The sequence below is a fragment of the Monodelphis domestica genome, chromosome 3 (assembly GCF_027887165.1).
Source record: "Monodelphis domestica isolate mMonDom1 chromosome 3, mMonDom1.pri, whole genome shotgun sequence".
Lineage (NCBI taxonomy): Eukaryota > Metazoa > Chordata > Mammalia > Didelphimorphia > Didelphidae > Monodelphis > Monodelphis domestica.
The window spans coordinates 298441290-298468892 of NC_077229.1; the positions used below are offsets into that span (position 1 = coordinate 298441290).

At 34.5% G+C, this 27603-nt stretch overlaps 2 protein-coding genes across 6 annotated transcripts in view; both read right to left on the reverse strand.

Moving 5' to 3' along the window:
• The window catches only part of PXDNL (peroxidasin like), a 584754-nt gene extending 572207 nt beyond the window's left edge, over positions 1-12547 (reverse strand). The window contains exon 1 of the mRNA XM_007487140.3: positions 11932-12547. Within this exon, the coding sequence (XP_007487202.2) occupies positions 11932-12095 (164 nt within the window). The 5' untranslated portion in view covers positions 12096-12547. The remainder of the gene's footprint in view (positions 1-11931) is intronic.
• A 10739-nt stretch (positions 12548-23286) lies between these two features.
• Positions 23287-27603, reverse strand: part of PCMTD1 (protein-L-isoaspartate (D-aspartate) O-methyltransferase domain containing 1) — a 59915-nt gene continuing 55598 nt past the window's right edge. For 4 of the 5 annotated variants that reach the window (XM_001368793.4, XM_007487138.3, XM_056823902.1 and 1 more), the window contains one exon: positions 23287-26082. In XM_001368793.4, the coding sequence (XP_001368830.1) occupies positions 25715-26082 (368 nt within the window). In that variant the 3' untranslated portion in view covers positions 23287-25714. The remainder of the gene's footprint in view (positions 26083-27603) is intronic. The other variant, XR_008917710.1, reaches the window with a different exon arrangement.

Here is a 27603-nt window from a genome sequence, read left to right on the forward strand (position 1 = left end):
CTGACATTAAAGCATTAAGTGTGAATCAACTAATTTCATTATTATTTAGCCAATATTTCTCCATCCTTTGCCCAAGAATAATATGAAATACATTAAATGCTGCAAAAATCTATATAAACTATATCCACAATATCCCTTCATGTACTACTTTAGAGACTGTCAAAATTGGAAGTGTGTGAGGACAGCTGGGTGGCTGGTGGACAGATTCAGGCCTGAAAACAAGAGGTCTTAGGTTCAAATCTGACCTCAGACACTATCTAGTTGGTACCCTGGGTAAGTCTTAACTCCCCAAAGGGCAATCCCATCCCTTACTGTTCTTCTACCTTCGAACCAAAAAGAAGAAGAAGAAGGAGGAGGAAGAGGGAGCGAGGGAGGGAGGGAAGGAAGGAAGGAAGGAAGGAGGGAAGTAAGAAAGGAAGGAAGAAAGAAAGAAAGAAAGAAAGAAAGAAAGAAAGAAAGAAAGAGAGAGAGAGAGAGAGAGAGAGAGAGAGAGAGAGAGAGAGGGAGGGAGGGAGAGAGGGAGGGAGGGAGGGAGGGAGGGAGGGAGGAAGGAAGGAAGAAAGGAAGAAAGGAAGAAAGGAAGGAAGGAAGGAAGGAAGGAAGGAAGGAAGGAAGGAAGGAAGGAAGGAAGGAAGGAAGGAAGGAAGGAAGGAAGGAAGGAAGGAAGGAAGGAAAGAAGAAAGAAAGAAAGAAAGAAAGAAAGAAAGAAAGAAAGAAAGAAAGAAAGAAAGAAAGAAAGAAAGAAAGAAAGAAAGAAAGAAAGAAAGAAAGAAAGAAAGAAAGAAAGAAAGAAAGAAAGAAAGAAAGAAAGAAAGAAAGAAAGAAAGAAAGAAAGAAAGAAAGAAAGGAAGGAAGGAAGGAAGGAAGGAAGAAGGAAGGAAGGAAGGAAGGAAGGAAGGAAGGAAGGAAGGAAGGAAGGAAGAAAGAAAGAAAGAAAGAAAGAAAGAAAGAAAGAAAGAAAGAAAGAAAGAAAGAAAGAAAGAAAGAAAGAAAGAAAGAAAGAAAGAAAGAAAAAAAGAAAAAAAGAAAAAAAGAAAGAAAGAAAGAAAGAAAGAAAGAAAGAAAGAAAGAAAATGGAAGTGTGTTCTTTCAAGAATTGTTTTGGAATACTGTTACCATCTCCAGATGTTCATGGACCATCTTATATCCATTCTAGAGTTTCCCCAGAAATCAAAGTCAAGCTTACTAAGATACAGTTTGTAGAGTTTCTCACATTTTTTCAAAATCAGGACATTTGCCCTTTTCTAATATTTCTAATAATTCCCATGTGCTTAAACGTGTCTCCTTAACATACATATATGTGCTTTAGAGTAAAGAAAAAAGCATTCTCCTATAGCACCTACCAACATCATAATCTTGGGAGTATTTTCTCATATCTAAAAAGTTTATCTTCCTTTTTATAGAAGAATTGTTTCAAACTTTCTAAGAACAAACAATTCCTGTTGACAAAGATTATTCACAAATCTAGAGAACAAATACTATATTATACCTTTTATGGGACAGATTTGGTGCTGCTTTTTAAACAAGTAAAAATAACATTAGAAAATGAAATCATAGATTATGGAAAAACTTCATTTTACTCCAAGAATTTATATTCCATTAGAGGCAAATTGACCAAAACATCTAATAAAGCAAATACTTTAAGAAATCTCTACATTAGCACTCTGGGACAAAGGCTTCATCTCCACCCATGTTGTAACTGATAGATCCCTTTCTAAATGTCCTTTACCTAGATTTCTCATTGTATGTGATTGAATAAGAGTTTAAAACACTCTGATGTCAGAGACAAATGTTAGAGCAGTGTAGACACACCCAGGAAAAATATGTGCTTTATCCTTTTTCCCTAAGAATTCTTTTGTTGTTGTTGTAGGTTGGTTTGCCTCAAGAAAAAGGGTTTTAAAAGAAAAAGAAAAAGAAAAAAACCACTTTGCAACTGCCAAGATTGCTAATTATAAAAAATGACATTAATCCAAAATGGAGAAAATGGACAATAAGAATTTAATCGTTTATCCTTGTCAGGAACTATTATCATGGTCTATAACTAATACAGAGTTTTGTCAAATTCATAATAATCTACTTTGTTGTCAGAAAGTAGTTACTGTGTAAGAGTCTTCATGTATTCCATCTGGTTTGAGTTATAGCAACACTTAGTGACCATTTTTTGGCTGACCTGGAACATTTTTGAAGAAAATTCCCAGTGCTCAACAGCTTTTTACCTAAACTTCTCTTAGGGGTGGCCAAAATGTGGCTGGCCTACAGGCAAAAACTGGCCTTTCTCTAAGAGTGTGGAATGAATCAGAAATATTAGTTCAAAGTTAGAGAACTGTCCTATCCAGGTGCCTATGCAATGAAGGTGACAAAATTAATGCTATCTCAGAATTCACTATATACAACACTGTAGTTTAGAATAAGGACTAAAAAAGAAAATGTTGATTAGCCTTGAATATATTTTGCTCATCCATTTTCTAAAATTGCAGACATAAGCATCCTATGTGTACCCAAATATTTAATAGATGGTCAAATGTTAGAGCTCAAAAGGACCTTAGAGATAATCTAACTTCATTTGTTTTTTAAATTGAATTACTGTTTTATTTAACCAAAATTCACATTCTTTCCTCCCAATCTCCTCCCCCAAAAGGAAAAAATAAAAATGAAAAACAAAATCCAAAGTGAGCTGACCTTGAAGTAGTTTCAATGATGGGAATGGCAAACAGTGAAAATATGCAATGAACACACGTTACAATGGCCGGATAAACAAGAGCAGTGGAGCCCTCGTAGAATACCAGCTGCTCCACAAACTTGCCCACATAGTGCCTCTCGTTTTTCCTCTACAGCACATGGTCATGAATGTATGAGGTTGCCAATATGAAAGTGAAAATGAGTTAATAAAATCATGAGAATGCTTGAAGTCAAGAAGGTTTAACTGGGAATGCAGAGGATTGACTGTCCCTCCAGTACAGTTAAAGGCTATTGATCACTTATAACTTAGTTTAATCAGCTTGTTTTCTTCTTAAAATCTAGCTGATGTCATCTCCACAGAGGGGATGCAAGCTGGAAAGGGGACACAGTGGCAGTAAGTTATTTTGGAACCAAGAAAACTTCCCAAAGTAATGCAGGCTTCAAGATGGTTTCACTAAAGATGCTCTGGGAAATAGGCATAGTGACATTTTTAGATGCTCCTTAACTCCTAAAAGTAAAGAAAGAAGTAGGTACTAGAAGCAATATTAAAACAAAAGAGTGTTTAGCAGTGCCAGATCTCAAATTGTATTACAGAATGATAATTTTCAAAATAATTTGGTACTGGATTAGAAAGAATGGTTGATTAGTGGAATAGATTAGGCATACAGAATAGAGAAGGAAATGACTGGAGTAACTTAGTCAACTCACCATCTGACAAAAACTGTTGGAAAAACAAAGTAGTCTGGTATAGCCTAGATACCGACCAACAAGTTACACCATATAGTAAGATAAGGACAAAATGGGTATATGATTTAGACATAAGGATAATATCATAAGCCAATTAGGGAAGCCTGGAAAAAAATTACCTGTCAGATCTATGGATAAGGGAAAAGTTTTTGAACAGATAAATGATAAAGAGGATCACAAAAGGCAAAATGAGACATTTTGATTACTTTAAATTAAAAAGGTTTCACATAGACAAAACCAATATAGTGGAAAGCAGGAAAGTAAATGAAGATTTTACAGCAAGTTTTTCTGATAAAGGCTTCATTTCTCACCTATATAGGGAACTAGGTCAAATTTATTAAAAGAAACAAACAAACAAACACAAGAGCCATCCTCCAAATGATGAATGATCAAAAGATATGAACAGGCAGTTTTCAGAAGAAGAAATCAAAGTTATCAACAATTATAATTTTAAATGCTATGAATCACTAATAATTAGAGAATGCAAATTAAAGCAATTCTGAAGTAGTATCAATCGGGCTATATCATGACAGAAAAGGAAAATGTCAAAAACTAGAAGGGATATGGAAAAATAGGAATACTAATACAGCATTAGTGGAGATGTGAAGTGATCCAACCATTCTGCAGAGCAATTTAGAACTATGCCCAAAGGGCATACCTATGCATGCCCTTTGACCAAGCAATATTACTACTTGATCTGAACTTCTAAAAGAGATTTTTAAAAAAGGAAAAAGATTCATATGAACAAAAATATTTATAACAGCTATTTTTGTAGTGACAAAGAATTAGAAACTAAGGGGATGTCCCTCAGTTCGGAACTGTCTGAACAAGTTATGGAATATAATTGTAATGAAATACTATTGTGCTGTAAGAAATGATGAAGGGGACAATTTCAGAAAGTCCTGGGAAGACTTATAAAGCTGATACAACGTGAAGGGAGCAGAACCAGGAGAACACAGTATACAAAAACAGCAACATTACAACAATGATCAACTGTGAAAGATTTAGCTCTAATTATTACAATGATTTAAGACAATTCTAAAGAACTCATAGCAGGGGCAGATTAGGCCCTGGGTTCAAATATGACCTCAGGAGCTTCCCAGCTGTACAAGGCGCTTAACCCCAAATTGCCTACCCAGCTCTTCCAGCTCTTCTGTCTTAGAATTCAAATAAGACAAAAGGTAAAGATTTTAAAAAAGAGAGATATGATGAAAAATGCTACCCATTGCCAAAGAGTGAACTGATGAGCTCTGAGTGCATATTAAATATATTTTCTTTCACTTTATTTTTCTTCTTTTTCACAATATTGCTGATGTGGAAATATATTTTGCATAACTTTAAAAAAAAAAGGATATCATATCATACTTTGGTAATTAGCAACTTCCCCAGTCCATGTAGAATAACAGCCTCAGAAGAGCCTTGGAGATTTTTCAGATCAACTTGTAACAGATATATAAATTCCATCTTTAACATCCACAGCCATCTAGCCTTTCATTGGATAGTATGGTAAACTTCCTTAATAGTGAACTTCTAGAAATATAGTGAACTTCCTTAAATGTGGCCAATTCTATTTTTAAATAGGTCTAATTCTTAAATTTCCCTTATCTTCCATATGTAGTGAGCTAAAATCTACATTCTTGACTCATTGATAATAATATTTCTTTCTACCCCAGGCCAAGTAAAAAATAATCCCTCATTGATGTGAAAACTAAAAAAATCTTATTATTTACCAGGGCTTTTTCTTTAGCCTAATTCATCATCGTGCTAATTACAGTATATAAACAAAAGGCTTATTTGTTCATCTTAATATGAATAATTTTTACTGTTGCATTTATTTTTTTAAAGAATTCCATTTTCACTCATTTAAAATGTCAACAAGTGACACTATTTGCATTTTTTCTTCATCAAATCCATTTCCATTATTTAAAACTTCTTTTTAGATTATCAACATGTAGTTAGTTTTCCAAACCCACATGTACCTAGATAATTTAATTAGAACTCTAACCATGAATCATGGAACCTCAGTCTTGAGAGAATAAAAATTCTGGGTGACCTGAAGGGCAAAGGAAATATGTATAGTATACATACATAAACAGGATACAACACATTACTAACAATAATACAAAAAATTCCCTTAAAGATGTTATCCTGATCCAGAGAAAGTAGAAGTACATGGAAAAAAACCATATGTTTCCATGGGGATATGATTGGGGATTTTGACTTTAAATTATCATTCTATTACAAATATAAATAATATGTAAATAGGTTTTGAAGAACAATACATGTATAATCCAGTGGAATTGCTTGTCAACTCTGAGAGGGAGGGAGGGAAGGGGGTGGGAAAAATCATGAATAATGTAACCATGGAAAAATATTCTAAATAAATAATTTTTTTAAAAAGATGTTATTCTGGAAATGTATCATTGGAAGGGAAGTGGGTTAACCATGTGATTATAGATGAATAGTCTAGGCACTTAGAATGTTCAAGAAAAAAAAACATATAAATTGAAATATTACAAATACCTTTCTTATCCACAATGTACAAATGAAGGGCCACTTCTATAGGGTCAGGATCAACCAGGGCCATATAGTAGGTCACCATAAAAAGTGTCCGCGTGCACCAAAACATATCCCCAATGGCCAATGAAATACCACTTTCCACCTGTACTTGATAACCACTCCCAGACTAGATTACCTTAGGTAACAATTATTCCTCTAATATTAAGGTAAAAGTATTCTATATAAAAAATTATATATTTTTAAATGCCTATTATTTTACCTAGAAACAAATATAGAAGGTGTAGTCCTTTCCCATTACCACAGTGACATTAGTTTAATTTCTCCATATTTCTCCTGGCACAAGACCCTGAACATGAGCTATTACCCTTGATGGGATGCTCTGCTAGAGTGGGATATAGGCAGCTTGTAGGCATCATGAGATCACCTGGGAGAGGAAGGGAAGGAAAGAAGGAGACAAGGACAGGAAAGGATGCTAGAGATAAACTTGACCTATTTGACAGCTTTGCCTGTGGCCAGCCCATAGTAAGGCGGAACAAAGAGAAGATAACTGGCCCACAAGGGAATTAAGTCATGACCTGTCCTCATTAGCACTCTGGCCTGATCTACTAAGCTGGGTTAAAGACCTACCTGAAATAGAAATGCAAAATGTCATTTGGAAAAACTGATAAACTGGTCTATAACAGTAGGAACTGTTTTCTCCAGGTTTTCTTTACATGTCCTGCAAGTGCTTAATTAATATTTCATGTCCCCACAAATGAGCACCAAAATACATGCATGTGATTTTTAAAATTCCAAGTTGAGCATTGTTTCAGGTCCCACATTTTTCCACAGCTACATGGTACTTAAGAAAATGTATCAAGGTTTCTTCCCCTGCAATTCAAACAAATAAAACTTTATATAAAGATACTGTGCATTTGTGAACACATGTATAAACACACATGTGTGCATATATATACATATATGGACATGTAGACACATGCATATGAGTGAATATTACAAATCTACAGGTATGTATATATATGTATATAGTTCAAGGATGGGAGATACTTAGACCACATTATATAGCTAGCATATGTTTTTATATATATTAAACCATAAACAGTTAAAGATGGAAAGGCTTTAAAGTTCATCTCATCCCAATCTCTCATTTTACACACTAGGAATCCCTAGGAGCAATGAGTAACCAGTTACCCCAGTAATAATTTTGGGCCAATGCATTATTATAGAAGTGCTTTGGGGGGGATGTGTTTCAGGGGTCAAGGTAAGAGGCCAAAATAACCCCTGAAAGTTGAATGAAATTTTTAAAAAGTCACAAATGGAAGAGGAATTGGAAAATGCTGAAAAAATTCTATTTTGTTCTTAAACAAGTTGAAGTTCTTATCAACTGAGCAAGTCTTTTCCTCACTGAGTCCAATCCAATTTTTTTTTTTCATTCAATTTTGCACTATCTGGAGTGCAAAGCAAGCTTTCTACACAGAGGAAAAGTCTTTAAATGAGTTAACCCAACTTACTTATTCCTGTAAATGAACACTTATCTAAGACTTCTGGGGAAATCCTGACTCAATAAAATATCCTGAGCTTAAATTTTTTTTTCAAATGTAACCAAACAAGCCTTATTTGGAAGTTGGTCACTAAAATGAACCTGAATCTGTTCCATCCCCGAATCATGCTTCCTAAAGCCATTCACATTTCTTAAGTCAGTATATAGAAAGATTGTTCAAGGTACAGACTAATGACCTTGGAATAAAAAGAAGCTGAAGAAGCCAAGTGATGTACTGCTTTTGATTAGTGATCAGACAGACTACATGAAGAAATTATTTTTATTGCCAGAAATTTTTTATCTGCAGCTTCCAATTCCTGATGATTTACCCTGCTCTGAGGGATACAAAATAAAAAATCATGCTTTCTAAAACTTTATTCTTCTGCTGTCTGATTGAATCTTTTCCTATTGGGTTGATAGTATTTGCCTTAAAAACAATGGGTATAATAACAGTTATATCTCCCATCAAATAATATTTTATTGTGAGATTTTTTATTCTTTTCTTATTCTAAAATCATGGTTAAACTTTAAACACAGCAAATTTTCACAGTGCCTGTGGTGGGGAAAAGAAGAGTATCTGTATTCAATATAAGGTAGATTTAAGAAGCAATGAGATTTCAAATATCAGGGGAAAATTATGCATTGCCAACATTATTGCAAGAAAATACATTCCCCAATTATTTAGTTGCACTTAAAATATTCTTCCACTTTCTCATTGCCTAGCAATTCCAGCCTTGAAAAGAAATTCTATACTCTTTTAGTCTTAGTGTATGAAAACATGCTTTTTATTTCCTTTAGAGAATCCCTGCTTTAATGAGTTTTGTCATTGGAGTTAATAATATTTTTAAATAGCAATATAATCATCTGGCATTAACTAATTAGCTCAGGAGAGGTCCAATTCATGTAGGTCTTAAATGTACTTCTAGCTTTCTTCACAATCTCCCACCCACAAAATTTTTTCTTATGAAATCCTTATTTAAGATGCTGTTTTCCCTAGCTATTAAAACTCAAGTCAGCATGTTTCAATCACAGGCTTTGATTTTCCAGAAAAACAGAAGCTCATTTTCAATGACTTAAAGCAAACCTGTCTCTGGGTAATGGAGTATTGAAAAGTCCTTGAAATAAAATGAATGAAAAGGACTTTTTTAACCGTATTAGTTTCTTCTCTCTTTATAATATAGTTCATTCTCCTAAATTCTCATTAACATTATACTACATAATGGACTTGGAGCATCTTTTGGAAAGATGAGCAAGTCCCAGTTAGGTAATTTTTCCCCCTTTTTTTACAAAGTACAGCTAGGTGCCTATTGAACATTTTCTCATATTAGTTTGCCCCACAGGATTTGACAGAATATGCTAAACAAAACTAGTTATAAAGTTTAAAGATTTTGGACATTCTGGAGGGCAGTGATAGAGAAGGAACACAGATTTCATTTTTTAAAAATCGTTGCCAATTCTCAGATTCCTCAAGACTTTTTGAAATTGCCTAACTCATTTTCAACTTACTGGAAATATCCATTTCTATATTAGCATTCTGTCCTTAAAAACAGTTGCAGGGGCAGCTGGGTGGCTCAATGGATTGAAAGCTAGACCTAGAGACAGGAGGTCATAGGTTCAAGTCTGGCCTCAGACACTTCCTAGCTATGTGACCCAGAGCAAGTCATTTAACTCCCATTGCCTAGCCCTTACTGCTCTTCTGCCCTAGAACCAACACATAGTATTGATTCTAAGATGGAAGGCAAGGGTTAAAAAAAAAGTTGCAGTACAGAAAACCATGAGCTTCTCAACCTTAGTATTTGCCATGCTACAACCAATGATACAAAATTCAATTTCCATGATTCTTTCCATAGTTCTGCCTTTTTAATGAATGCTACATGATTTCTTGAGATCACAGAATGGAAAAAAATCTGGTAGACAGAAAACTCTCTCTCTCTCTCTCTCTCTCTCTCTCTCTCTCTCTCTCTCTCTCTCTCTCTCTCTCTCTGTCTCTCTCTCTCTCTCTCTCTCCCCCCCCCCATCCCCTCCCTCCTTCCCTCCCTCCTCTTTGACTTAATGCACAAGGGATGCTTAGCCAGCAGGAAGGAAAGACAGAAGGAAGGAAGGAAGGAAGGAAGGAAGGAAGGAAGGAAGGAAGGAAGGAAGGAAGGAAGGAAGGAAGGAAGGAAGGAAGGAAGGAAGGAAGGAAGGAAGGAAGGAAGGAAGGAAGGGAGGGAGGGAGGGAGGGAGGGAGGGAGGGAGGGAGGGAGGAAGGAAGGAAGGAGGGAGGGAGGGAGGGAAGGAAAGAAGGAAGGAATTAGCTCCTCCTTCCCAGGGCTATTATGAGGATAAAATAATATTTATAAAGTCTTTTATAAACTTTAAAACACTATGTAAAGGCTATTTAGTATCATCATTGTTGTTATTAATAGTATCCCCAGTGCTTAGTATAGTACCTGGCACATACAAAGTGCTTCACAAATATTTATTGACTAGCATATTCTGAAGTGAATAGCAATATAAATTTCAAATATATTTTCCCACATGGATTTGTAGGTAGCAGAGTTGATTGAATTCAGACAATACATTTTTTTAAATGTAATGTGATGGCTAATTATCCTCAAAACCTTTTGGCACTTTACTTTCAATTCATTTTGTTAAAAAGGTAATTATTTTCCTGCTTCCCCACAATCTCATCTTCAGATGCCAACCATTTGAATGTAGACAAGTTAACTGATGTCTTTAAGGAAGGGTCTCTTGTAAGAGATATGTCTTTATAAAACTATGAAGGAAACAAGAGATAAAACACAGTATTCATATAACTATCCTATACCTATATCCAAAACCTATATATCTATATCTAATACCTGTCCTATAGATAACAGATTAGGCAATTGTGGGCCAGACAAAATTACTCAGTTTTATTCTTTACCCTGCTGGAAAATCTTTAAATGCTCAAGAGCAACTATGAACACAAACAGGTGAAATTATTTCCCAGTTTTTTTTCCCTTTAATTCAATAATCTTAATTGAATGATTAGGACTACTAGTTTCACACTTTTTAACATGTGTTTTTTTTATGTTCAATTGATGTTGCATTCTAACAGATAATTCTTTTGATATTAAATTTTCAGGCACATGATAAGTTAAATGGCTACCACTCTTTGAAACAAAAATCTGTGTCTACTACCACCTTGTGTTAAAAATCTTAACTCTCTATTTATGCCTTGCTTACTTGACATTCCCAAAGGATTTGTCTTCCTGACCATGAAGCTTATTTTTTGTTTTTGTCTGCAATGTTCATCTAACAGTGCAGAATAAACAGCTGTTACAAAGTGTATAGGTATCATGTAGGTCAATCTCTAACAGTTGTGCTGTTATCACACCTAGATTTTTCAACTTTGGGTTGATAGGTTTATCAACTATTTCCCAACTCTCCAATTGTTTGTCTCATCCTGTTTTTCTCCCTTAAATAATCTGTTAGAAGTGATTTGTTCAGGCTCCAGGATCTCAAATGTTCAAAGAGAGTTTCATGTCCACTGATGGATGGATGGAGTGGAATAATTGAAAAAATTTCCTTAGGAATCAAGATATAAGAAAGTAGGCAGTCTTAACCTTTTAGATTAGCACATGCTTACCTCCTATTCTTTTAACACTACCTTCTTCCCTTTTGTTTGGTCAGCTAATTTGAAAGATGATCAGAAGATATTTAATTTAATAGCAGTTCTAGTATAAGAACTTTAATAAATTCTTCCAGCATTTAGTCTTTCTTCCAGTGAAGGGGAAGTGTTTCTAGGGGAGAAACTAGTTCCAAATTTATGCACTGAAAAGACCAGGGCTCTTAAGCTAAGGAGTCAGGATACCTACGTTGTAGTTTAAATTCTGACTGTAACTATGTGACCTAAGCAAGTGACTTTGGCTTATGAGGTGCTTTATAAAATACGGATTTGGGACTATATGATTTTTAAGTTTCCTTTCAAATGTAAAATCTCATAATTTAATTTTGCAGAGTAATTTGGAACCACAAATGGAATTATCACACTGCTTTAATTAGAGTTCCAAAGATAGGGGGGGTGGGAAGGGAAAGGAGGAAAATAAAATCAAAGTACACAGAGTACTAATTTTAAAAACTTATTTACATTTTTCTGCTTCTGGAGGAAGGAAAGAAAAAAAAGGGGGGGCAATGAGAGTCTTCAAGGCAAATTCTAGATGTTTTCATCAAAGTTACTCCTAGAAATTCAAATTTAAGCATCTGAATCAAATATAATGCCTTGTTTGTATAAAGTCTGAGTGCATATTCCCACAGTTGTCCATAGAGGAAAAGACTCGAAATGCACAAGCAAGGAGGATATCGGGACCCCGCAAAATTAAAAGAGAATGACGTTTCTCCCCAGCTGACAGAGGTTTGGAGTAGGGGCAGGAGAAGGCGGTTGTCACTGAGCAAGTTTGCGAGAGCTTGTGTAAACTTACAGGACCGTGGTCTGCTGTGACACCTTAGGGATGTGATCCAACATCAAGTGCATGCAGCGGATGGTGCTCTTAAAGCATAGACAACGGCTAGGGCAGGACAGAGCCGGGAGCACCCACAGAGCCAGGAGAAAGCAGGCGGTCCAGCAGCCTCGTTTGGGCTCCATCACTCCATTCGCGGCAGTGGCGGCAGCAGCAAAGGCGGCAGCAAAGGCGGAGAGAGCAGCTGGAGCTTTGAGCAGCCACAGTGTAGAGCTGCTCTCAAGGAAAGCCCAATTCCTATCCAATCAGGGAGGGGGGAGATCACATTTCAGAGGCTATGGGCACCGGGCAGCACTGCGCTCCGAAGGGCTGATTATTAGTCTTGTCAATGTAAAAGTCCTCTTTTCTCCCAACAAATCCATTCTTTAGACCGATTCATATGAACATTAACTTTTTTGAAGGTGTATTCCATGGTACATTTATGTAGGATCCATCCTCATTGCCCCTAGCTTTTCTTTTGAAGCTGAGCTTGATTAAAATTTTAGAGGATCAATCAATGAAGAGCTGATTTTCTTTTTTATCTTTAAGCATCTCCACATCCTAAAGGGAAGAATTCTAATTAGATTACCTAAGCACAAATATTTCTTCACTACTTCAAAGTTTGATCATTTAGTATGCAATGAAGACAGGACAGAAATTATTTTTATGGTAAAGTATATGCTTAAATGGAAATAACTTCACAAGTAGGCAAATTAGTTGTAATGTTTAAATGCTTAAGAACATCTACACATCTATAAAACCAGTGCAATCCCTGGAAAGATAGTCTAATTTATCAAATAAGTCTGCAAAAGTAAAATGTTGAGAGAATAATTTTATCATGAAAACATGTTTTGCTTGGTCACCTCATTGTCTATTAATAAGGAACTTTTGAACTAATACCTTCTTGTGGTTCTGATGCAATCGGCAAACATTTAGTGAAGACCTACCATGTAATAGACACACTGCTAGGCACACAGGATTGCTGTTCTTGACTTCAGTTTCCAAACCTGGACATCTCATTTCAAATCTGTGAATAAACGTTAGGTCTAAAGACAAGTAGTAAAATATAATGAGTAGACTGCTAGACTTAAAAGTGAGTAGGAATCCCACTTCAGATACTAATCATTTGTAGGATTATCAGGGAAAAGTCACCTATTTATTTGCCTATAGTATCAATTTCTTCATCTTCAAAATGAGTGAAGTAATACTTGAATTATCCAAAACCAGTATTATGGTGAGGAAAGTGCCTTCCAAAATTTAAACATTAGATAAGAGTAATTACAGGATAGACTTAAGAAAACAAAGTTATCTATTATAGAATTCATTACTTTAAAAATTGTTCATATTTTAATCTCTGAATTTTATAAATTGAAATAAACCCCTCCTCAATAAATTCTTTTTTAAAAAATAACTATTATTTTTTAAATGTTAAGTGATATATTCAAATTGAGGTAATAACAAGATAAATGAACATATATGTCTGACAAAAAAACAATTGGAGTACAGATTGCTGACGATAATCTTTATAAATTCAAAGGATATGCTTGTCTAATTCTTATAGTCTACTGTTTGCCAATACTGCCCTCTTTTGGTAAAATGTTTCAATTAGTTATTTTAATTTTAAAATTTTGTGTTTGGGGGACAGGAATGTATATACTTAATTTCAAGATTAGATTATTTTGCTTGACTAGAGAAGAAAAAAATTAGAATTTTAAAGTTTGAAAATTTTCATGGTTTATTAGCTAAATTGATTTTATCATACAGATTCACAATTTAGTGAGGGGATGTGAGAAGCCAACTTCCTACCTATAATCACACACATAGGAATCAGTGTCATCAACTTGCACAGATTTTCTGTGCATGGAAAAGTTGAGGGCATGGAGGGGATGGGGAAAACCATCCCTTTAAGGCATCTCTTCTGTCACTTAAGTTCACATGTGTAAGTTCTAGCACAGAGTTGATGGAATTGGATAGAATATATACCAAAAAAAATGTACATGTAACCTACGAAGCAGTGGAATATGACAGTGAAAAGAAACGCTAATATAATAGTACACTATATTGGGAGACAGAATATCCAGGAGTAAGAATTTGATAAACTTTGTATTCTGACCTGCTCAAACCACAAATGAAATTGAGTGTTCAATACAAACACCCTATTTTATGAAACAAACTGATGCTAGGAAGGTAGGCAGGCTTTCAAGGTTATATCATGTGAAGATCAGCTGAAGGAACTACACATCTTTAACTTGTGGATGGGTAGGGAGTGGGACCTGAGAGTAGAAAAGGAATTGTTCTGTTTAGGATTTTAAAACAGACACACAAAAACACTTCACTTGAAGTTCAAGTGTTAGTTCTGCCAAGCAGAAATAAATTTTAATATGAAGCAATATTAGCTTTTTAAGGCATCCTTTTACTTAGTAACCTATGTTTGCTTTTTCCCCCATCTATATAAGATTTTGTCTTAGTTGAAAAAATGTATATAAATATGTATAAATTAAACTAATATGCTGTTTTAATCTCTACTATACTGTGTGGGCTCTCATGGCCTAATTCTTTTATTCTTTTCTGACTGATGTCACTTCCTAGTGACTCCAAATTCATACTCTCTTTCAGTGGAATATCTTCACATACTACATGGGGCAGACCTGGGGTGGGGGGAGAGACATAAACAACCCAAGGGGAGTTCCCTCTATTTCCCAACTCCACATTTTAAATCACCTCAATATCATCCCGTTCTCTTCCTCCTTTGCTATACTCTCAAAGGATAAGATACTTCTTGAAAACAATAAATAATCTCTCTACTTGTGCCACTGATCCCCATCTCATCAGAAATTTTTGCTCTTTGAATACTCCCCCTTCCCTAATTTCCAGTCTCTTTTTCATTGGTTCCTTCTCTCCTGCCTACAAGAATATTCAGACCTCTTCCATTAAAACAAAATTTTAAAAAGCTTGACCATACCATCCCCTCAAGCTATGATTCTGTACATATAACTTGTGAACAAACTACTCCAGAAAGTGGTCTATACTAACTGCCTGCACCTTCTCACTTCCAACTCACTTCCCAAACCCTTGCAATCTAGCTTTTCTTCCCATTCCTCTACTAAGGAGTGAGATGGAGACATTCCTCTGACCACATTTCTATCTCTTGCTGTGCTTAGCCCACTGGTGTCCTCTCAGAGAAGACAATTACTTGGCGACTTTCAGAGCCAATGCAATTTCCATCTTCCCTCTCTGATATCACCATTCCCTACTCCAGCTTCAGCTAAGGGGAGCAAAATCTTCCTCTGACTGGCATCTGCTGCCTTTTGCTGTTCTTGTCCCCAGAAGGGGCGAGCTAGGGTCCCAACACAACTTCTGTCTATGCCAGCAATACTTTCACCACAAAGTCCCCACCAAAATCTAACCATCCCTTCCATTGTGCCCTCTGGAAGGTTTATTCCATAGGCAACACATTTCTCTTCACCCTAAATCTTTTCCTTTTTCTTTCCATTTTTGAACAGTCACCAAGACAAGATTCTCCATTGATGAACAGCTCCTGGGTCAGACTTTTCAGCATCAGCTGCAGCTTGAATCATTCCCCTTATATTATTGGTAGAAGTGAGGAAGTTGGAATACCCCTTTCTCCATATTACTCCTTTCAGGTTCTTCCCCTACTTCTATCACTCAGTAACTAACTTTGTTTTTCTTTGAAGTTTATGCAGTCCATCTCTACCACTCAATCAAGACTGATGGTTCTAAACAGATTCCAAGGCTCTCTCCTTTCTTCAGTGAGTTTGGTACATGGTTCCATTTTTTTCTCTCAACTCCTGACCTTATACTAGAGGACTTTGGCATATATACTGATTCTCCCTCAAACATTATAACTGTTCAACTTATTCACTTCACAGAAGCTACTCTTCCACCCCACCTTGGTCACAAATACAAATGGTCATACCCGGGAACTTATTATCACCTAAAAATGGACTAACTTCATGTTCAAGAAATCTGAAATTCCAAACAATAATGGAAAGAGGAGCCAAGATGACCTATTAAAGGAAGCCACCTAGTTGAACTCTCCCAACATTCTCCTCAAACCATTTAAAAATAATATCTCAAACCAAATTTTGGAATGGCAGAGCCAACAAAAGGTTGAAGGGAGACAATTTTTTCTGGCCCAAGAAAACTTAAGAGATCAGTAGGAGTGTTACTCTGTGACACAAGGGTAGAAGCCTATCTGGAACCCCTACATGCATGTGTCAGCAATAGCAGTGAGCAGCAGTGGCAGCTTCTGCAGTTCTCAGACAGGAAATGGTGAAGGAGTTGAAAAACTGGTCAGAAATATTACAGGAGACTCTGGGAGTGGGAAGGGAAGAGGAGATGGAGAGAACATGTATCATGTAACCATGGAAAATTTTTTTAAATAAAAATATTAAAAAATAATAATAAAACACCCACCTCATGGGTTTGGGTTTTTTTTTAAGGAAATATTACAGGGGAACACTTTGTTGGCACTGAGTACAGCTGGCTCCCCCCAAAAAAAATTAAGGAGAGAGAAAGAGATGGGGAGGGGATGGAGAGGGAGCAGAGCTTAGTAAAAGAGCCACCTCCTCCAAAAAAATTGAAGAAAATAATTTTTAAAAATAGAATTGACTAAATAGTAAGAGGCACAAAAATCCACTGAAGAGAACTCATTAAATAAAAGAATTGAAGAACAAAAGATTGACTCCAAAAAGGGGCAGCCAGCATAGCCTTTCTGGGTTTATACCCCAAAGAGATAATAAGGGAAAAGACTTGTACAAAACTATTTTAAGCTGAGCTCTTTGTGGTGGCAAAAAAATTGGAAAATGAGGGGATACCCTTCAATTGGGGAATGGCTGAACAAATTGTGGTATCTGTTGGTGATGGAATACTATTGTGCTCAAAGAAATAATGAACTGGAGAAATTCCATGTGAATTGGAACAACCTCCAGGAATTGATGCAGAATGAAAGGAGCAGAACCAAGAGAACATTGTACACAGAGACTGATACACTGCAGTACAATCAAATGTAATGGACTTTTCCACTACCAGCAATGCAATGATCCAGGACATTTCTGAGGGACTCATGAGAGAGAACACCATTCACATTCAGAGGGAAAACTATGGGAGTAAAAACACAGAAGAAAAACAACTGCTTGATCACATGGTTTGATGGGGATAGAATTGGGGATGTAGACTCTAAATGATCACCCTAGGGCAAATATCAAAAATACGGAAATAGGCTTTGATCAAGGACACATGTAAAACCCAGTGGAGTTGTGTGTCAGCTACGGGAAGGGATAGAGGTAGGGGAGGGAAAGAACATGATTCTTTTACCAAGAAAATATTCTAAATTGACTAATTAAATAAAATGTTCAGAAAAAGGGGGGGGGGCACAGCTGGGTAGCTCAGTGGATTAAGAGCCAGGCCTAGAGATGGGAGATCCTAGGTTCAAATCTGGCCTCAGGCACTTCCTAGTTGTGTGACCCTGGGCAAGTCACTTAACTCCCATTGCCTAACTGATCATTCTGCCTTGGAACAAATACACAGAATTGATTCTAAGGAGGAACGAAAGGGTTTGAAAAATTTTTTTTTAATTTAAAAAAAAGCTCTCAAGGAAATCAATGAAAAAAATATTGAAAGTGGCCTAGTAGTACCAGATGTCAAACTGCATTACAAAGTTGTAATCATCAAAACAATTGGGTACTGGTTAAGAAATAGAGCAATAGATCAGTGGAATAGATTACTTACTGATATATAGTATCAAAAGGCCATAGTTACTTAGTAGTGTTTGATAAAACTCAAAGATCAATACTTTGGGGTAAAAAAAAATCATTATTTGACAAAAACTATTGGGAAAACTGTAAAAAGGTGCAGTAGCATCTGGGTAGAGACCAATATATCACACTATATACAAAGATAAGGTCAAAATGGGTACATGATCTATCAATAAAAATGCTACCATAAACAAATTAGGATAGTATAGAATATTTTACCAGTCAAATCAATGCATAGGGGAAACATTCATGACCAAACAAGAAATAGAAGAAATTTTTAAAGAGGAAATGACATATTTGTACAAAAATACTTATAGCAGCTTTTTTTGTGGTGGCAAAGAATTGGAAATTATGATGATGTCCATCAATTGGGAAACGTCTGAACAAGTTGTGGCATATGATTATAATGATATACTCTGTACTATAAGAAATGAGGATGATTTCAGAAAAACTCAGAAAGACCTGATGTAAAGTGAAGTATGTGCAGAACAAGTACATTCAACACAGTAATAGCAACATTGCATAATGAACAACTATGAATGAAAGCTACTCTTAGCAATTGGGACCCAAGACAATCTCTAAGGACTCATAATGAAAAATGTCAGCTGCCTCTAGAGAAAGAACTAATGGGAGTCTTAATGCAGACCAAAACATAGTAGATTTCATTTTCTTCATTTTTTTTTGCTTGTTTCAGTTCTCTTCCACAAAATTACTAACATGGAAAAAAATGTTTTAAATGATTGCACATGCAAAGTCTATACCAGATTGGTTGCTGTCTCAGGGAGGGTATAGAGAAGACAGGAGAGAATTTGGCCCAAAAAATAAATAAATAAATAAACAAATAAATAAATAAATGATTGGAAATTTAAAAAAAATTTTAAAAAGAACCTGAAGGTTAAAATTGTTTTTACATGAAGAAAAAATAGATATTTTTAAAATTTGAATTGCACAAGTGAAAGGTAATGATTCTATGAGCCTTCAAGAAAGAATAAAACAAAGTCAGAATGAAAAAAAATAGAAAATTTAAAATGTCTCATCAGGAAAAAAAGTCCAATAATTCTTGTTATCTCTCCTGTATCTACCTTAAAGCCCTGATTTTTTTTTAAAATCCTAGATATCATATTTTAAGAAATATCCTGATAAGCTAAAATCATAGGGTAAAATGGAAATTGAAAGAATCCACACAAAATGAAAATTTCCAGGAATATTATAGCCAAGTTTTGGAGCTCCCAGGCCAAGGAGAAAATACTAGAAGCAGAAAGAATTCAAATATCATGGAGTCACAGTCAGGATCACACAAGATTTAGCAATTTCCACATCAAAGGGCTTGGAATATGATATTCTAGGAGGCAAAGGAGCTAATTTTACATGCAAGAATATAATCTTTCATAAGAGAAAAAAATATTTAAGTAAATAGAAGACTTCCCACATTCCTGATATAAAAAAAAAAAAGCCAGAGCTGAATAGAAAATCTGACACTAATACACAACTCAGGGAAGCATAAAAAGGTAAACATAAGGGACAAAATAAATTTAAAGTTTTGATTCTTCTAGAGGAAGAGTTAAAAGGAATGTTACACATACAGAGATTAGGGGTATGCATCAATTATGTTGGAATGATCTAAAAAAATGAAGGGGAGAGAGATTCATTGAGAGAAGGGAAGAGATAAAATGAAGAATTTTTTCTCACATAAAAGAGGTGCACAAGGAAAAGCTTTTACAATAGTTTGGGGAGGGAGAGCAGACAATGCTTGAACCTCATTCTCATCAGAATTAATTCTGGGAAAGGAATATATATACATATACATAATAGTTTGTGTACAGAAGTGTAACTTGTCCAATAGGGAAATAGGAGGAGAAGGGAATTAGAGGTCAGATAATAGGAGGAAAGGTGAATTAAGAGTGACAGTAGTCAGAAGCAAAATTCTTTTGAATTAATGTAGTCAAGATTAGAAGGAAAACAGTAAATATCGGGGGGAAATTCATGACACTTTCTCAGATTGAGGTCTCATATCTGAAATAGAGAATTTTGACAAAAACATAGAAATATGGGCCATTCTTCAATTGATAAATAGTCAAAAGAAATGAACAGTTTTTGGGTGATGAAATCCAAGTTATAACTATATTTTTAAATTCTCTAAATCATTACTGATTAGAGAAATGCAAATCAAAACAATTCAGATGTCTCATACCTATCAGATTGACTAAAATGAAAAAGGCAAAATGACAAAAGTTGAAGATGGTGTGGAAAAAAGGGAACATTAATATACTCTTAGTGGAACTGGGAACTGATCCAAACATTTTGGAGAGCAAATTGCAATTATGCTCAAAAAAGTCTTAAAACTAATTCCTAAGGCAATCAAAGAAAATGGTAAAGAAACTATATGCTCTGGTTGTGATGGCAAAGAACTGGAAACTGAAAGAATGTCTATCAGTTGGGGGATGGCTAAACAAGTTGTGACATGTGATTGTGATGAAATACTACTGTGCTGGAAAAAATGACAAGCAAGTCAATTTGGGAAAACATGGAATTACTAAGAGTTAAAAACAGAATGAAAAGAATATTACATACAGTGACATACTGTTTTAAGAATAACATACATATCCACCTCCAGAAAGAACTGAAAAAGAAATGACATGGGTTTTCTATATAAAAATACCTCTTATTTTTTCAAATAATGCCTCCTCTAATAGGGGATAGGGAGGGAGTTAACTAGATATAAATATAACAACCAAAAATTTTTAAAGAGGTTTTTAAGTAGGACAGGGAAAAAAGGAAGAAAAAGAGGAAAATGGGGTAGAATGAAATACACACTAATCACAGCAGTGAATGTGAATGGGATAAGCTCATCCATAAAATGAAGCACGTTGAATGAATTAGAACACATTTACAAGGAACCACTTAATAAAACAGAAAAACAGAGAGAGTAAATGGGCTGGGGCAGAATCTCATAAGCTTTAGCTGAAGTAAAAAAGGCAGGGGTAGCAGTCATGATCTCGGACAAAACAAAAGCAAAAATAGACCTAGTGAAACCACATTATAATGAAAGGTACCACAAATAATGAATATAAAAACAACTCTTACAGCAAAGTTTTCCTCATAAAAGGACTCATTTCTCAACTATATACTGAGTACAGAACAGAGGCAAATTTTTAAGAACCATGCAAAAACAGGGAGTTTTTAGATCAAAGCTACCTATATTCATAAGGGAAAATGTCCTAAATCACTCTTGATTAGTAAAAGGAAAGTAAAACAAATCTGAGGTAGCACCTTACACCTATCAAAAATGAAAAATACTGGAAGGGATGAAGAAAACTAGATACACTGATGAACTGTTGATGGACTAGTGAACTAGTTCAACCATTCTGGAGTTTTGAATGTGGCCCAAAGGGAATATTCATCAGTCAGAAAATGGCTGAACAAATTGTAGCATATGTGATGGAGTACTATAATGCTATAAAAAATGACAAGGGGAGTAGTTTCATAAAAATATGGTAAGATCGATATGAAATGATGCAGGAGATCATTGTGCACATAATGGCAATGTTATAATGGGAAAGACTTGGCTTCTCTGATGAATAAAATGATCCAGGACAATTTCAAAGGGTTCATGATGAAAAAATGACATCCCCCCCCCAAAGAGAACCAATGAACGGAGTACAAACTGAAGTATAATTTTCTCACTTTCTCATGAAATATGGCTAAGGTTAAAATGCTTTGCATTTCACATGTATAATCAATACCATATTGCTTGCCTTTTCAAATGGGTGAGGGACAAATGGAAGGGAGAGAACTTGGGAGCTTAAAATTTTAAAACAATGTTAAAAATAATGAAATCTTAAATTTCCTTATCCAACCATAATCTATTATTTTTCTATCTCTCTGCTTTCCCTTACCAAGCTCTACTTTCTCCCTACTATAACCTCCAACCCTCTGACCCCTCGGTTCTTTCTCACAGCATCATTGCTTTAGTCACTCCTTTTTTCCCCATCTTGACTTCTTGGTGAACCAGTGCAACTCTACAGTCCTCTTCTCTCAAGTCCCCAGCCTTGTTATTGACAAGCCCTGCCATGCTTAGTCTTGAATCATTACATCCATCTACTGCCTTCATTTCTACACATGCATGTTGTTGAATGAAATTAGAGAAAAGCAATCATCATGACTTACACTACAAAGGTTTCTCAACCTTAACTGGGCCCTCATTACTGTTAAGCAATTCCTCTATACCTTCTTTATACTTATACAGATACACACACACTTCTGTACTAATCCTAGCCGCCACACAATCTCCCACAACCTTTTTCTCTCTCCAGATATTCACATCTAATTTCCACTTACTCAGGCAAATCCATCCCTTCTAGCATTTGAGGGCACCACCATTCTTCTAGTTATACAGATTCACAACAAAGTAACTGTCCACTCTTCACTGACTTCTTCATCTATCTTAACATAATTCTTTTACATGTCCTCTTTCCCTGTCATATCACAGACATCTTAATTCAAGTCCTCACTATCTCTCACCTATATTAATAGTCACTTAAGAGGTTTCCATATATCTAGTCTCTTCCCCCTTCTCCAATCCATCCTTCAGTTTCAAAATTAGATTTTCTAAAGGACCTGCCTGATCAATGCCCTTTTCCTTGCTTCAGAACATTCAGTGGCTCACTATGGCTTCTAGGATAAAAGTAAATTTAAAGTTTACAGTCTACTTTGCCAAGCTGCCTCCTTGACGTTCCCTGTACAAAACAGTCCCTCTCCCATTTCCTATAAAGAGGTTGTTCCCCATACCTAGTATAGTTAGCCTCTCAGAAGTTCAGAGCTCCCTTTCAAGTGCCTCTTCCTTTAAAAGACCTCCAGCAGTTCAGTCCCTTCTATAGCCTTCATTTGTGAATAAGTTGTACCTCCTCAAACACAAGCTCCTTGAGGAAAGGCAATGTCTCACTTTTGTGTTTCTATCCCTGGTTCCTAGAATAATGCGTAGACACTTGATAAATGCATAAAAATAGAAGATACAAGGCTTTTTCCTTAAATTTGAAAGTGCTTTATTATTAATAGCATCTATCATGATGCATAATCATGGAAAATACATTTACTTATGAATCATGAACTCCCTCTATCACCAAGTAGGTTTATATTAGTAGGGTACCTCACTAAGTTTGTCATGCTCACTATATAAGCATACAGCTTCCTCTACTATAAAATTATGTCATATCTTACCTAGCTCTAAAATTACATGACTTAACTATATGATGCACCTCTTTGAAGACCTTGGAGGTCATCTAGTCTCACCCCTTCATTTTACAGATAAGAAAACCGAGTCCCAAACAAATTAGATGATTTGCTCAAAATTGTAGAGTGACTGTGCTATAAGGCTAAATTTGAGCCCAGGACTTTAAAATTCAAGTGTATTACACTTTTCACAAAACCAAAATTCCACTTATAAAATTCCATTTAAGTATCATTTGTACCCTACAGTTTCTTACAATCATAACCCTAGTGTCCCTTACAACTATAATATACCATTTTATTATGACCAGGAAAAGATTAAGCACAAACCACACACACAAAAAAAATTATTTATTACAATCTTGTCTCTATTAACAAATGCAAAAGACCTCACTTTAATATTAATATTGTGTTTCTAAGTCTTTATTTAAAGGCATTAATAAACTTGCAAATTTAAAATGAATGCACCTTTAAAAACAAAAGATCATTTCAAGGACAAACATTAAACATCAAGTAATCTTGCTTATCTATTTATTGTCCATCTTATCAAGTATACAACAGAATGAAATACAATGAAAAAAAGTCAAGTCTTCACATGCATCCTATAAGAAAGCTTTTTTCTTAAGGAGGTAAATCATTAAAATTAACATCTTTGTACTTTTACTTATTGGCTGCAGATTCCAAAAGAAAGATAAGGAACAAAATGTAAATTCCCCAGTTCCTCTAGAAAAATAGTTGGGCAACTGAAGTTAAGATGAAATTTTACCAGAAAGAAAGTATTCAAATCAAAAGACAAATGCTTAGTACTTTAATATTTCAAAATTTACTCTATACTACAATATATAAAAACTTCTAAATGCAATTGTCTTACAAAAAAACTTCAAGTGTTATTCCAGTAAATATAATTTACTAGAATATTACTTTCCAATAAGAGTTAGTTTATTTAATTTTATAGAAGAACGTGAAGATCTATATTTCCTCAGGGATACAAAATACAGACCTTTTGGGAAATAACCTTTTAACTGTTACTAAGATCCTCTTATTTATAACAAGTGAAACTAGTTAAGTAGGCAAGTGAAACTTAAAACACTCTAAATACCTAATTTTAGATTTTGTACGGTAGAGCAAAATTTGTATATTTATGTTACTACTATTTGAATCTTCATAGGCAGATAATAAACCTGTTACACCATGTTCATATTGGCTAGTTTCCTTGAGCAAATACAATTGGTACATATTTTAACTGTGGTGGTGCTGCTGGTGGTAATAACAGGGCAATGTACTGTTTCATTATTTAAAAATATAATTGATGTAATACTATTATTTCAGTAGTAATTACATGCAAGTTATCTTACTAAGGAATGTCTTCCATTGGGCCCAATATTAAAAAAAAAAAATTTCTGTTCATAATGGCTTTTACAACATACTTTACTAAATTTTCTAATTTTTCAATGATATGCTTACAACTAAGTTTCAAATATTAGACAGGCTTTTTAAAAAAGCAATCCATCAAGCTAAGGTGAAAACAGCAATAATTTTCCCAAACCAATAAAAAGCATAAAAGGAAAAGACTTTAATGAGCACATAGTAGGTCCCAAATTATCCTACATATCTTAACCAAAAATTACACACATACACAGACAAAAGCAAAAACAAAAAACAAATGTATTAAGATCTCTGTGAAAATTGTTTTACATTAGAAAGTTGTGTCCAGAAGCATATATACGCCCATGTAGCCCTACCTTGTGAAAGGAAAAATACTCAGAAGTTTAAATTCCACTTACTAAAGTGCATCTGCTTAACAAACCTAAAAGGCCCTGCTAATACAATGATCCAAGAAAGAATAGCTAATATTTATTCATTTCCTATTCTGTTAAAATAGTAAATGTAGAACATGACTTTTTTTTGCCAAATATGTGACAATTATACCATGAGCTATAAAAGAACTCAATATGTAGTCTTTTAAAACTCCAAAGAATCAGATATTCTCATTATTTGTAAATACTGAAACTGTAGCATATTCATACAAACTAAGAGCTACATTAACAATATATCTGTTTTAATATTAGCATGATGTTCCCTTAAGTTGTCTCTATGAGAGAAAACAGTAATTTCCCACCCCTTAGGTCTTTTGGCAGTAGCTACAAATGTAAAAGTAGCAGAACTGTCTGATTACCAGAGACATTGCATTTTTATTAAAGCCAACTTATTCAGTATCTGTACTCAGTTATTGCACTTATGTATTACCCAGAATACATCTATAACAACCCAGCAATAATGATTGCAATAAAAGTATAGTAAATAAATCTACAAAGAGTTTGATGTCATTATTAGAAGGTCTGTTTTTTAAAATACTTCCTAGAAAAAATGTCAACAATAGCTTTTTGAACAAGAATACATGAACAAATTATTACTTAACTAGATATAAAATTTCATCTACCCTTCACCCAATACAAATGTTAGGTTAAAAAAAAAAAGGTTTGGTTTTCTTTACCCAAGCACAAAGTCTTGATTAGTTTGGGGTTTCTCTCTGGGTTACAACAGCATTTTTTCAAAATTTAAAGAAAAATATATTTTATAAAAGGAACTTTTATTGTTAAATCTAAATCTTCCTCATTTTAAGACAGAAATTGGCTATGTTTTCCATTGTAATTCTGTCTTACTGCTAGACACAATTGTGGATTCTGATTCATTTCTTAACAAATGCTACATTTTCAAGGAAAAAGGAATTATCACTAGGTATCTTTTCTACTTCACATGACTTATTTATCTCTAAAATATGTCAAGTAAGCTTTTAAAGACTCTGGCAGGGGTAGTCGCATGATTTTCTCTCTCAATAGATTCTGAGGGGGTTCCTCTGGCTTCAAGGTTTCACCCTGGTCTTTCTCTTCCTCTTCTTTGTGGTCTTCTTCCATTTTTTCATCATCCTCACTGTCTAGAGGCTGAGGGATAAGTTGATTGCCCACAAACACATATGTATTGATTCTTTGTTTAACTCTTTTCCTTTTTCTTTTGGGAGGAGCCCTCTGAGAAATACCCTTGGCTTGCATCTCATCATTTATGAAGTTTCTAAGTGTACGTCGAATATAAATCCGAGCCAAATCTTGAAGATTCCTGACAGCACAAGGAGCTAAAGAAAAAAATAAAAGATTAAAAATAATTCCAGAAATAATCTTAAAAGTCTATCTCTTGGGGGGAAAATGTAAAAAAATTTCTCATATATCAGTAAATTCCAACCAGCTGATAAACTTAAAAGTTTTTTTTAAAGAGACTAAAAAAAAAAAAAGTGAAATGAGGTGTATTTATCTCATTTGCAGAGTTGTAACTGTTCCATTAAATAGAAGAAATTCCTTAACACAAGATAAATGTTCTTTGATTCTATTAAAGTAAAAGTTGACAAATATAATCATTGACATTTATATAGCATTTTTAAATTTGTAAAGGGTTTTAACAATACATCATCTCATTTGAGCCTTACAACAGTTCTTTAAGGTGGATGTTGCAAATATGATATCTACTTCACAAATTAGGAAACAGACTAAGAGGGAAAAAGTGATTTGTTAAGAGTCACAAAGCTAAAGTCAGAGAAATGATTTGAGCCTACATCTCCAACTCCAGCACTCTTATCTACTTTAAGATGTTCTTTATTTTTCTAAATTAAAAATAACAACAACTGGTTTGTTGTTATGGTATTATAATATATATAATATAATAATATAACATAATATAATTTATGGTATTATATGGGATGTTAAACACTTACAAAAGGTCCATAATAAAGTGGATATTTACAATTGTCACATACAAAATGATATGGCTCTCTGATAATCAAAGAAATACCAACTAACTTAGGTATCACCAAAATACCATTAATTTAGCAAAAAATAATTAAAAGAAAAAATCAGTGTTGGAGGATAGAAAAAGTTATACTCATTCTTTGCAAAAAGAATTATAAATCAATTGTGAATAAATAATAAATCGATTAAAAAATTATTTTTGAAAATCTGAAAGTAAGCAGCAAAAGTTTAAAAAATATATATCCTTTGACCTAGCAATTCCACTATTCATAAGATGGCCTGAGGGCAATATCAGCCATAAATATTCAAGTATCTTTAAAGTAACTTAAAGACAATAATAATAGAATCTCACATTTGAAAAATACTTCAGGTCTTTCAGTTTTAATTTTACAACTAGACATTATAAAAGGAAAAACTGCTAGCAACAAACATAACAAAAATTAAATAAATTGTGGTAAATTAGAAAATTGTTAGAAAATTAGAATAATAGAAAAATATGTAATTATCAACTATTTGGGGAAATAAAAAGAAGTCTGAAAGGATCCTTACAAAATGAAGCAGGGAAAAAGAGGAGGGAAAAAAGGGAAATAGTATATCAAGATAATCAATCATAAGAGAAAAAGTGAGTGGGAAAAAATTAATAAAAAGGATTAAGATCTTAAGAAGGGGTGGCAGCTCTCTCCAAAGTTATTAAAGATCTCTTAATTGCCAGATTGTTTAATGGCCTTTTCTCATTCTTCATCCTTCTTGACTTAACCTCCTCCTTGATGTTCTTTCTAGGTTTTTCTGACACTGATCTCTACTGGTTTTCCAACTGACCAGATGGATCCTTATGTTTGCTCTAGTGGATCCAG